Source organism: Pocillopora damicornis, chromosome 10, assembly GCF_964200805.1.
Source record: "Pocillopora damicornis chromosome 10, jaPocDami1.2, whole genome shotgun sequence".
NCBI lineage: Eukaryota > Metazoa > Cnidaria > Anthozoa > Scleractinia > Pocilloporidae > Pocillopora > Pocillopora damicornis.
Window position 1 is genome coordinate 11,929,866 of NC_142679.1, and position 12,746 is coordinate 11,942,611.

The 12,746-nt window shown below is 36.5% G+C and overlaps 1 protein-coding gene across 1 annotated transcript; it reads left to right on the top strand.

Annotated features, from left to right (window-relative positions):
• The first annotated feature begins 938 nt into the window (after positions 1-938).
• Positions 939-12,185, top strand: LOC113683925 (tether containing UBX domain for GLUT4). Its single transcript, XM_027201215.2, has 20 exons — positions 939-1,475; positions 1,640-1,695; positions 2,860-2,960; positions 3,762-3,879; positions 4,511-4,586; positions 5,164-5,237; positions 5,745-5,809; positions 6,275-6,493; positions 6,684-6,748; positions 6,850-6,893; positions 7,135-7,232; positions 7,714-7,789; positions 8,516-8,597; positions 9,125-9,191; positions 9,413-9,475; positions 9,612-9,664; positions 10,348-10,399; positions 10,526-10,601; positions 11,044-11,243; positions 11,663-12,185. The coding sequence occupies exons 1-20, from the start codon at positions 1,389-1,391 to the stop codon at positions 11,668-11,670; spliced, it is 1,680 nt and encodes a 559-aa protein (XP_027057016.2). The 5' UTR covers positions 939-1,388; the 3' UTR covers positions 11,671-12,185.
• Positions 12,186-12,746: the final 561 nt, after the last annotated feature.

The window sequence follows — 12,746 nt, forward strand, 5'->3', positions numbered from 1 at the left end:
CGTATCCGTATTTTGCATAATTGTCACGCGTGAGGAGCGCATACACATCATGAAGAGAGAAGAAAACATACTGAAGCATCAAATCTAAACCAAGCATGGTTTAATCCGTTTATCAATTTCCAACTTCAAAGCGACACAGGAATCTGATCGTGGAGGAAAGTTCATATGCAGGTAGTTCCTGAGTATCTGAAAAAAAAAAGTATACGAATACAAATGCCCCCCTCAGCTAAAGCGGAACACGTACAAGGTTAATCAACAAGAAACTCAAGAAAATTTTTCGACTCCAAACCACTATGGTGCACCCGCAGGGTAAACATATACCAGACGCTTTCAAAAGACATCGAGAGTTCATACTATTAAGTGCAAAAGACAATGGCAAAAAAAAGAGATATCCACTTCGGGATCAAATAATTCATTCAGTTGGTATGTTTGGCGTTGGTTTTTTTCCAGCCGAAACAGTTAATTAGGAGAGCAGATAGAAAGTAAATGACTGTCCCCTGCTAAAGCGCGCTTTAATCGTCAAATCTGGGTAATTGCGTAGATTTCTTAGCCTAAGAAATCTAAGATCGGGTAAGGTCAATTCCTAATGCAGTCCGTTAGTCTGCCTTGTTTTAAAGATTAAAATCAACGAGGAGCAGAGAAAGAAAAATATCACAAGTAAAGAATTTGACAACTGAGAGGGATTTACTTCTACTAATTACGAATGACAGGGATTTAATTATGCTAAATATGATCAAAAGTCCCCTTTGGTGACGCTCTGTAAACAGCTGTAAAGGAAATAAATACTTAGAGGAGGAAGAAGTGTTTTCCGTTTGGCCAGTTTGAAATTTCTATTGTGGCTTGCATAAATAGTCAATCAAGAAAAAGGACATGACTTTGTCCCTCCGTGAAGCACGTCTTCAGGATTTATATCTTAATTCTGCGACAGTGAGTAATTTACAATATGACCATTAATAAGGTCGGTTAATGCACATCTTTAAGGGATCGATCGAATGGCAATAAGAATCGAATAGGGAAGTAGCCTTTCCCGTCACTCGTTTAGAACACGGTTTCTGTGCTGTCGTCCAACTTGCGCTTCATTCTGAGATAATATTTTGACCCACTTATTTTTCCCATGTTCTCTTTCAGCGGTAGAAAATTGAAAAGAAAACATCCATTTCATTCTGGCTTGTGTTTTTCGCTAGTAGTTAAAATTCAATCATTATGAATGACGATTTTTTTACAAATTGTAAGACGAAGTGTATCTCAGACATGTACCGTTTGGGTACCTACTTTTTTATTGCGGACTGGAGAATCGCACATTTCTGACACAACCCTTCGAAAGATTGCGAAGACGAGGAAGACTGGTGCGGAGCGGGGAAAAACGCTGACCTCATCACAGATTCAATATGGCGGCTTGTAAGAGTGTCGTTGTTCTCTGTCCTAATGCGCGCCGGCAAATCGTTAAAGTGAATCCAACAACCACTTTACTTCAGGTCTGTCTGTTCCTTTTTACTCTCCGCCTCTCTGCGTTAAAGGTTTTGTTAGTTCGCGAAGAGATATGAGTTTTTTTCAGCTTGACTGAAGTGCTTCGTTAACAGGCGTTGTAAGGTAGATTAAGTTTTTTCAGGGTTTTAAAACGTGTCTTTCATTTCTCCAGGTACTTGAAGAGGTGTGCAGAAAACAAAGCCTTTCATCTGAAAACTTCTCTTTGCAGTTAGTAAAATATTTGCTTCTCTTATTTGTCTAGCTATTTTATAATTGATAATTTTTTGTCTCAGTGACGTATACAGGGTACATGTAAAACAACAACACAGTCGGGTTCATTCAGCCTCTCGGTTTATATAACTAGGAAATACCAACATTTTTCAATTACTTTGATGACCCGTAATCGCTAAATAAAAACGTATGCATGCAAATTTCTCAAAGATCTACAATTCAATTCTTCGTGCAAAAGGACATGCTGTACATGTACATGTAGTAACCATAAACTACAGTAATAACCCGCGTATAAGAACTTTTTATATTTATTTTGTAGCTGAACTGTATTCTAGTGAACTACCTACACATGTATCATGTAGTTTAATGCCTGAAACTCACTTGTTTCACCATGAGTTGTACCAGTTCATCTGTGTGACCTTACCTTGCTTTACTTGTTTCATACACTGTATGTAATGTGGAGGGGTTGGAGACAGTCCTCTCTGAAACTGGATTCAACAATTATCATAACTCAAGTTATAAAATTAGATTGCATGATGCTTTAAAGTCAAATAAGTCTGATGTTGATTATATCTGCCCAAGATATGTAGCAAAAGGTGGTAACACCATATATTAGGCCTTCCTGAAAGTTTTGAGGGGGTTAAGTTTCTAAAGAAACTGTGGTGTTAATAATAGACAATTTGGCTCTATCAAATGAGTTGATTATGTGAAATGGCCATTGTAAAGAGTTTCCACAGCTGATGTTACAAGTTGAAGGGCTAACTCTCAAATGGCTAACACTCAAAATGTCAGCTCTAAAAGCCCTCTACAGTGGCCAATTTACATTCATTTATCAACTCAATCGATAAAACCAAAATATTCTGCCTGAAAGTTGGTTTTGCACCAAAAATGATCAGTACTACATTATCAGTATATACCCATTTATCTAGCTTAAGTGCAATGCTGTATTTTGGAATTCAGTTTCTATGAGGAGTCATAGAGGATTCTGTACTAATTTACCACATGGATTAGGGGACTGCATGTTTCTTTTTTTATGACACTGACTGTTACTGAGAGTAGCCCCTTTTTGGAGTATGCCAACCACACAAAATCTGTGCCAGTTTACCTGTTTGCTAATGGTTTCTAACAGGTTGAACCGTCCTATATTTGACCATTTCTTAGGCACCAGAGAAAGATTCTTGATGATACCTTACCAATACGATATACTGGTTTGTCAAATAATGCACATCTGGAACTTGTGGCCAGCCAGAAATCAAAGCAAGGTAAGCTTAGTAAGGTACTCAATTATCAACTTTATCATGTTAATTTAAAACTTTCCTGTAATTGCATACATTGTTCTGTTTCTATTGTTTGTTTTGTCCAATCAACATTTTGTTATACACTTCAAATTCAACTTTGCATAAATCAGAACTGCAGATGACAGAGGAACTGTCGAAACATGTTTTTAAAATATTTTGTTTATTTTCTTTAATGTTAAAGAAGCAAGGTAACTGTGAAATCTTATATTAGGAGGGGCCAGATAGTTGAGACTTTTCAAATGAGCTAATGCTTAAAGTCAAACATGAAATAGTGATATTTGATGTACTTTTCATAACTTAAATACAGTAATTTGTTATTTTTAGGATTTACAGTGGCTGTAACTTTAAATTAATTATACATAAAACTTAAATAACTGAGTGCTGGAAAAAGGGTACTACTTTTACCATTCTTACAACGGTTTGACTTGTATTTTTTGTAAAAAACGAATCAAGTGACTGTAAGCTGTAGGTATAACATACAACTGTAAGGGCTGTTAACCAGTGAAGCACCTGAATAAAAGCTTAATACTTTCTTGGTAACTGAGAGTCAATGTAGGCTCACAAAGGGGTTCTTAGAAGTGGTTGCAGTAGTTAAGTCTTTTATTAATGTGTCCTGGTGAATGAAAAGCTTTGTTGAGTACTTAAGAGTGCAAACAATAACCCAATAACTGTACAATTGTGAAAGTTAGGTAATTCTTGCCAGAGTACTTCAAGTACCAAAATAATCTGGCCTTGTAAAATGCACCCTTATTTTCCTTTGAACAGTGCAGTCTATTTCTACTTTGGGCCTGCAACTAGAGTCTGGAGAGAGACTTGTAAAGGAATTCCCCTCATCATCTTCATTATGGGATGTTCTTTCACACTGGGATGTAAATGAGAAAAGGTTAGACATCAAGGCCTTAACTAAACTGAAATCTGCTGTAACTAAATGTACTGTTGGTAACTTAATGGTTCTGTTAGCATATGCACAATGGTCAAAGATGAAATTAGGCCATCAATGTCACAGTCATATCCAGTCAAAAAACACCATGTACACTTTCATAAAAAGTCAAACCCTTGGCCTGCCAGCTACATGTGTGTACTCTGTCACTAAGCCATAGAACATTTTTGGCGTCTACAGATGTAAGTCATTAAACTACAGTCACTAAGCAAAGCATGAAAAGAAATATTGATAATAATTATGCCTTTTCATGGAAACCCATGGACAAGAAACCTGCTTCCGAGAGATACAACTGAATGATTGGAGAATAGATATCTTGCTTCTGGTATAGTAACATTTGTTTTAGTTGATTCATTTATGAACCTGTCTCCCTGTCTCCCTGTCTCCCTGTCTCCCTGTCTCCCTGTCTCCCTGTCTCCCTGTCTCCCTGTCTCCCTGTCTCCCTGTCTCCCTGTCTCCCTGTCTCCCTGTCTAAATACTGATAGCTGATGTACATTGATATGCCACAGGTACTTATTTAATGTTCTTTATATATTTATTTATTTATTTATTTAATTAATTTTTTTTTTTGCAGTTCTCAGCAAGGGAAGATTATTAATCCTTTTCCTGAAGAACAGAAGAGTCCAGTGTGCATATACATGACACAAGAGGTACAGATTGAAGGCTCTGTTTTGTTCACGTTAGGTTAACCACTGTTAATCCTTTAACTCCCAAGATCTCACTGGTAATTCTCCTTACTGTCTGCTATATAGTTCTTGTGATGTTAGTTTTGAGAATTTGGTATTGGATCAACTAATAATCCCCTAATTAATGTTTTTCTTGATTCTCATTACTTGTCTGCCTAATATTGTATTGATATTGTAAAGTGAAATTCTGTCTTGGTCACTCATGGGAGTTAAAGGGTTAATCCAAATGGTCAAAAGTTCAACCAGGATAGATGTAGGTCTCATAAAGGGATATCACTGAGTTTTGCTTAACATAAAATCACTATAACTTGAAAAAAAGAGTCATTCTTTGGAGTTACTGTTACAAACAAACATGTCTGGTAATGTTTGTAATAAGTTGCTACTGCCTGTTTGAGATGATCATTTTACTGCTAGATGGTGTCCCTTGCCACATGACTGACACTGCTGAAAATTACACAAATCTTGATAACTCAACGTTGTTATTAATGGTGGCTTCATTCACTTTCATAAAGGTAATGTTATTTTAATTGTGACTCTGCAGATAAAAGGTGAAAACTGCTTGCGAAGAGCAACTCTACATTCCTTGGGCTTGACTGGAAAAAGAGCTGTCATAAGGTTTGTGAAGATCCCATATATATCTCAATACCAATTGCCCTTTGATTATGATTTGGTGTTGTTTTTGTAGTTGCTTTTTACTTTCATTCAGTTGATACAGTCTCAACTGTAGTTTTACAAATTAAAAGTGAGTTTTTAACTCATTCCAAAGGCTTCATATCAGTGCCTCAGTGGTCCTATCTTATTTCCAACTCATAGTATAGGTTTGTTAATATTATAATTTTTTGTGTGCTGATTGAAAGCTATTTACTGTTGTTTAGAATATTAGATAACAAAGAAGTGAGAAATAAACTGTTAACGTTATCAGTAAAATATTGATCTTCAATGATCAGTCTCAATCAAAGTCAATGCAAAAAAGAAAGGCATTTGCAGAGATTAAACATTTACTTCCCAGTTAACTTGTAAAGATAAATGTGTCACTTGTTACATGTATATCATCCACAGGTCAAGATAATTATGATCTATCGTAATTTAGATCTCTCAACCTTCTTGAAAATTAACTTGCAGGTTGATTCATAGACAACTGGTCGAAACAGCAGCTGAAAATGTAGAAATGCCGCTAACAGTGAAAGGTTATTATATGTTTTTCAGTAACACAATACCCACTTTGTTTAAACCTGCAGCTCTTTTGAACATGGAACAAAAATGGTTGAATATAAATTTTATGCTAATTCCATGCCAAGATATGTGTCAATTTTTCAAAGTAATTAGAAGTTGATGGAGCATGAAGTATTTAAGTAATTATCTTTGATTGTAAATGGCACATTGTATCATGAGTGTACTCATGGAGCTTGTAGGCCATCCTACATGGAATCACAGTGCCATAAGCCATAAGATTATCATTTTTTTTAGAAATAAAGAGATTCAATGTTTCTGTTTGAAAATTATAAAATTAAATGATATAGTTTAAGTTAAAATCAAAGTTGTATTTGGAACTACACCGTCTTTAGCAAGTTATCAGATGTACATGAAACTGACCACTCAACCTCACCATAGCTAAACATTTACATGTAAGTTTGTTTTCTCATTTTTGCCAGATAAGACAAACTCAGCCTCAAGTGGCATTTTACAGGATAAACTTCCTTCACAAGATGTAGACCAGGGTGCATGCAGATCTGAGCAAATGATGATAGACAGTGCTGTTGTTACATCAACAACCTCATCTGCTAAAACCATAATTCAAGAAAACTCGAATCAAGTCCCTAGAAATGCCAGGAGAGACAATATTGCAGGTGCACGAGGAACTTGTATTCAAGGTAAAAAAAAGAAATCTTAGTATTAGAATTATATTAATACTTTTGTGGCCTGTGTACCCAGCTGTTAGAGGGAGTTTTCTAAGTTGGAGCTGTACAAATTGGAATGGAGGGGTGTGTTTTTGTTTTTACAGTTTTTTTGTTAATCTCTCTAAATTCATGGAGTGTGACATGTTTTAAATCCTTTTTACAGACAGTATAAAGGAACCGAAGAGAGCCAGAATAACTCCTCCAGAGCCTCCTTTTGCAAATTTTAAGGTATAGTTTAAGGTATAATTATTTTAAGTAATACTGTTTCATAGCTAACAATTTCTATGCTGTAATGGCAACCTGTTATCATTGTTTTCTTGTATATCTAGTTCCCAGAAGAGACAGCAGGCATGGACTTATTCCAAAGAGAAAGGTACTAGAATGGATAATTTTTTTAAGAGTGTATTTCAGTAGTGCTTATTTTTTCACCTCACCAAGTTTGGTCAGGAATTCTCTGCTTGTACACATGTATTTGTATGATGTTGAATGTTGACTTGGTTATGGCTTATCTTGGCATATGTTTCTTTTCATTGGTCTCTCCTTGACAACACAAACTTACATACCAAAAATTCCAGAATCATGATTATAGGTGGTTAAGTGTCTTTTTGTTTCAGGGCTGATGCATCCCGTAAGGAATTCCTAGCCACACCATGTGACAGACAGCCTGTTGCTTTTAGTGAAGAAGATCCATCTTCTCCTAAACACGATGAAGGTAAAATAATTTTCTTTGACCTTTTAATTTTGTCAAAGTTTTCCATCATCCGTTCATCTCTTCACTCATTTTAATTTATTTACAGTAGTCAGGTAAAAATCGAAATTTCTTCAACCGGTTATCTCAGCTTCTTCCTGTTAGGCCTCCCTAAAATCATCCATTGCTTCTTTTCTCCTTCTTCCAGCTTTCTCTTTCTCCCCTTTTGGTATTTTGTTCTATTTTTTCTCCTCACTCTCCCATACTGCATTCCCATGGTTTCTCTGCCAAATGCCTCTCAGGCTTCTTTAACCTAGGACATATACATGTAAATGTAAGAACCTGTGTGGGTCAGTTCTTTTGCAGTGATCTCCCAGGCCTTACCTTGCTTAGGTTTTAAGACAGACTTTTTCGATTGCTCTCTTTAACGTACATATTTGATGTGATTGCACTTGTATGTTTCATGCATTTATGAAGGGTAATTTATGAATGCCTTTTGAACCAGGTGAAATTCCAGATTCGTTCTTTGAAGTAACAGTGGATGACATCCGGGTCATGTTAAGAGACTTGAAGAATGAAAGGTACTGTAAAGGCTAATACAGAGTAAAGATGTGATTTGAAAAAGGAGATTGTGGTCGATATAACCTTGTTTAAGTTAATTCTGTGTTACAATTTCCATGTTCTTACTCTGACAGGGACGGTTTTTGAAGGCAGCAAACAAATCTTAGCTTGCGATACTACTAATTCGTGAATTAACTGTTTTGATAGACAATTTCCCTTCTATGACCTGTCTGTTTACTTACAAACAAAATGGTGGAGGGCATTCCTGCTATAGTCAATGAAAGTGAATGAAAAATCGCCTAGAGTTTTGCTTGTTACAGGTTCTTTTTGGTATAGTACAGTTGTCAAGTGAGGGCAGATTCGTTTTGCCTTAAGTATTGGGGAAAAAATTTCGTTACTTGAGCTATTGTCCGCTCTACAAAGGGTCCTCTGTACCTGTCCAAGTGGGGTGCATTAGTGATTCTTACAGTGTCATTTATAAGTATTTTGAGTGAGAGCAATGCACTCAGAATACAGGGTGACTCTTTCTACACTGGTCAGTTTAGGGCAAAACTAACAGGCCGTTGTGGAGATATGGTTGCTGAACGTAGGTTTTATCAAAATTAACTAGTTCGAAAATATAATACAATCCTGTAGGGCATTTCCAGTCAGGTGGGCAGTAGCCTGAATACGAGATAGTTTTGAGCAGATGATCAAAAAGGGTGCCAAACGCTGTAATCAGTTTTTTTTTTATTTGTGAATAACAGGAAACAAGCAGACAGTGCTCCTCTAATGACGAGAGCCATGCGAGAAGTGCGACAAGAGTCTGAAATGTACAAATACGACAAGGTACTAGTAAATATCAACCTCTAGTCCGCAAAATTCTTTTATTAATGCTTAGTATTTTGTGATAAGCAGTATTTTTTTTTTTACAACCATATCATTAAGAACAGAGTTATGTAACCATAACTGCTTTGCAAGACATATCACGGAAGTAAACATAAACTTTTAAGTTTTTAAAAACGACTAATTTGAAGCTGAAAGTTCTCTGTTTTAAACAATGTAATACAAAGGAAACTTAAAGCACTTAATAACAATGGCACACGAGTCGCGCATTTTTTCCAGCGTGCGCGCAAAAAAATCGTGTATGTGCGTCTGACTACCCTGTGTCTGAGCGTATGAAATTAGTCTGCACAGTTAACGCGAGCGGTACTGTAACTCATTAAACTTCGTCTGAAACCTCAAAACCCTTTTTTCTTCTGTGGCACTAATTAAAGGCCATATGTGTTTAGTACAATGTATGTGTTATCGAACGAAGAGACATACGTGTAGTCGAACGTTCAGTACAATTTAGTTTGTTTTGTTTTGTTTCACAGGTTGTTGTGCGCATTAAGTTTCCTGACAGGCTGGTCTTACAAGCATTTTTCAGACCAATGGAAAAAGGTAAAGCATGATGTCTTCTATACACTGCCCTCAAAGAGGGATCCTCACTATCAAAAAGACATTTTTGTCGGTTCCTAGAAGAGGTTTACAAACGCGTGGATGATTCATAAATTGCAAAGCACAGAGTAGATATTTAAACAGCACCATTAACTATTTTTGAAACTAATTATTTCCATTTTTTCTGTTATGTTATTAAATGTTATGAGTTCTTTTACTTCTAGTCTCAACCCTGACAGCATTCGTTAAATCCCACCTAGAAGATCAGAATATTCCGTTTTATTTATGTAAGTAATTTTATTTCTGTACAATATTGTCACTCCTGCATGTACTTTTGAAGAAGTTGCAATCTTTTTTTTAAAAATTATTTTATAATCCTTAGTTTTGAATTTAAACTGTTTTCGTTTGCATCCATGTCTTTAGATACTACACCACCTAAGCGTTTCCTGGACAAACCAAATTCAACTTTGTTTGAGGTGAGAACAACCCTATATGCCACTTATCTTAATGTTTAAAAGTAAAATTACCGATAGTATTGACCCGAAAGCTTAGTGGAAAATCAACATACTTCTCAGAGTCCACATGTTTTCCTTTTCAAAAATTAGTCATTTATGGCATGAACGGCTGCCAGTTCCCATCCCCAACTCTTCCCGATTCCCACTTTGAGAACTCTTTACCGAGCCACACCATTCTTTTTCTTTTATTATTATTTATTTTCTTTTACTTCTTAATCCGGGAGTCCTGGTGTCGAGTTCCACTCTGATCACCAGATGGATCTAGACGTATTTGTTTCGATCTGACTTGTTCCTCGATCAGCCTAAGGACCCCGCTGGTCATTGGGTTTTCATTCATGTTAAGTTTCATTTGTATTATTTGTTTGCTGTTATTTGGGTGTTTTTAGTCACTTAGCATCAATGATAGTGAGTCAGCAATACTGAATAGTGTCCCTCTATAAAAGTATTTTCCTTTTCCAAACCAATAAGAATAATTCATACCAACTCAATCTTGCCAAGTTATCGACACGATCTAAATCTTAAATTTATTTTTTCGGCGGTCATCACCTCCTCCATAGTTTCTGTAACAAACTGAGAGTGTTTATGCAAGATTACTTGTCGCAAAACTTACTAACGTACTTGCATGTGTATATTTTTCGGTTTAGAATAAACTATACCCAGCTTCAGTTGTACATTTTGGATCTCAACATCAAAGAGGTATGAGAAAAAGTACTTAGTATGATGTGGCACATTCTTCCTAATGTGTCTAATTAGACCTCGCAGTTTTTTTTCTGAGCTGTGAAAAAAAGACTTTCAAAACGTAATGATTTTTTTTCATCATAGAGCACTACCTTTCAACAAGACTACTTGACAACCTTTCATCAGTTTTAGATGCGGAGAAATCTGTTGTTGATACTGGGTAAGACAAAAACTCTAAAAGTTTAAATTGGAAGTCTTAATGGCTATTTGTTAAGCCTTTTTGGGGTCAGATTTGATAGGCCACATAAGCCCTTTGGGATACATTTGGCGTCAAGTGTTTGCAACGAGAGAGCTCTTTGATTATTGCTCTCAAATGAGTCGCGCTGCGTTTCATTTTTGGCTGCGATCAAACGTTCAACTTCAAACCGAACTTGGATAAAGTCCTGTTGCTAGTGCAGAGATTTCACGCAGAAAGTTGTGATGCCTCCCGAAGCGTGGTGTGTCTCGAACTTTACCCTCACAAGTTATATCTTAAAGAAAGACTATGAATGATTCATTGGAGTCTGCGAAAAAAGACTGACAGGCAATTTTGGGTTCGCTTCTTTTTACATTGTGACCGCGATGAGCAATGTTTTCTTGTGACTATGCTTGCTTGTTTGTAGAGTTTTGACAGTTCGCGCTGGTTCAAGACCTGATATAGGAGACTCGCTGGTTAGCTCGTCCACTGTATACAGTGAGCAAGGTGTAGGTACATCCTCGAATGGGGCAGGTTTCCTTGAGGAACAGAATTCCGCTCCCAACAGCAAACCGCACGTTGGAGGAACCACTAAAGGTGTAGTGCCAAAGTGGTTCAAGGGAACAGGTGAGTGTCGATCTTTTTCTTATAGGAACATTTCCAAAGCTAAGTCTGTTTGACCGTGATACGCTCCGTGGGGGTGGGATTACCAACCTGCCCTGAAAAGCACTTTCGGTACCCTACTTTTTAGCGAACGTTGATATGGAATTCGCCGACCACTTCAGCAGCATTAAATAGAATTGGAAGGATTAAACGGTTGATCAATAATAAATCTTACCCCTGCATTCTGGTATAATTACAATAAGTTGAAACGCAGATGCAGAATACAAGGAGTCATTGGCGTCGTCGCACAAATGATTGATTAATATGTATATAAGATAAGTCGGCCGTTGCATGCATGCTCCAGTGTTAACGATTCAAAAGGCTATATCATATATCTTAATTACCAATTTCCATTTAGTGTTTGTATGTCAATTCTTTTGTAGGGAAGTAAGCCTATTGGCTGTTCGAGCGAAATATCCTGTAATATAAGGTACCATAAAATCAAACGATCGGACGTGGTCAGCTGCTGAGGGATGGGACTAGTACACGGAAGTTCATATAGAATTATGAAAAAGAATTAAAAAGAAATATTAACCAAAAAAATGAAGATCCGAGGCATGTGTTATGCCAGTAAATAACGGTATAGCTAAAGAAAATTGCTTTCAGGTGGTGAGCGTCAATGTCAGTCATTTTCTTTGAAGTACGCGTCTTTAACACTCAAGTGACAATCTCCTCATGTAGAAATCAACGTGTTAATTTGTTCTCCTTTGCCGATCAGAACAAATATTGTAACTGATCGCTTGAAATACTTGTTCTGTCTCAGTTCAGCTTTCATAATGTTGGAGTAATACTTATAAATTGTGACATGATAAATTGGTGTTTTATTAATTTAAATCGTGAAAAATGTATTGATATTTAATATAAGCAGAAACATAAACGAGAAAATAAAAATATCTTCACACGGGATTTGCAAGTGAATTTTTTATATCCTATCAATTGAACCTCTGTCGAAGTCTGACTTATCATTCTGGAGGGAGTGCGTTCTTCTTAGAAGACTGTTCATTCTTCAAAATAGTTAGAAGACCTACCGGAATTGGGAAGTACGGGTGTAGTCTGTGGTTTCAGTCAGCTTCCCCTGTAATCTCAATGATAGTTTCCACTTTTCGAAAAAATGGGAAATATAATTCAAGATGTTTGAAATTTTCCTAGGTGTCCATAAACATGCCTTTTATTAATTTTTGGTGATCGGGGAACCTGTATTGGATAAAAGGGAAACTGGTTGAAAGTGGTGTTTAAGATTTGAACGTACAGCTGTAGCTAAGAGATGAAGAGTTATTAGAACGGAGAGGCGAGCGTTGTTTTTGGAACGCAGATCAGAATAAAAGTTGTGTATAACATATTTACGTAGCTTTTGAACTCGGGATGGAATCAATGTTGACCAGAAAATAAAGGAACTGAGATGCGTTTTTGGCGCAGATAGATTTATTTTGTAAACAAAAATGGAAACGTGCCGGAAGTGGAGTAAAA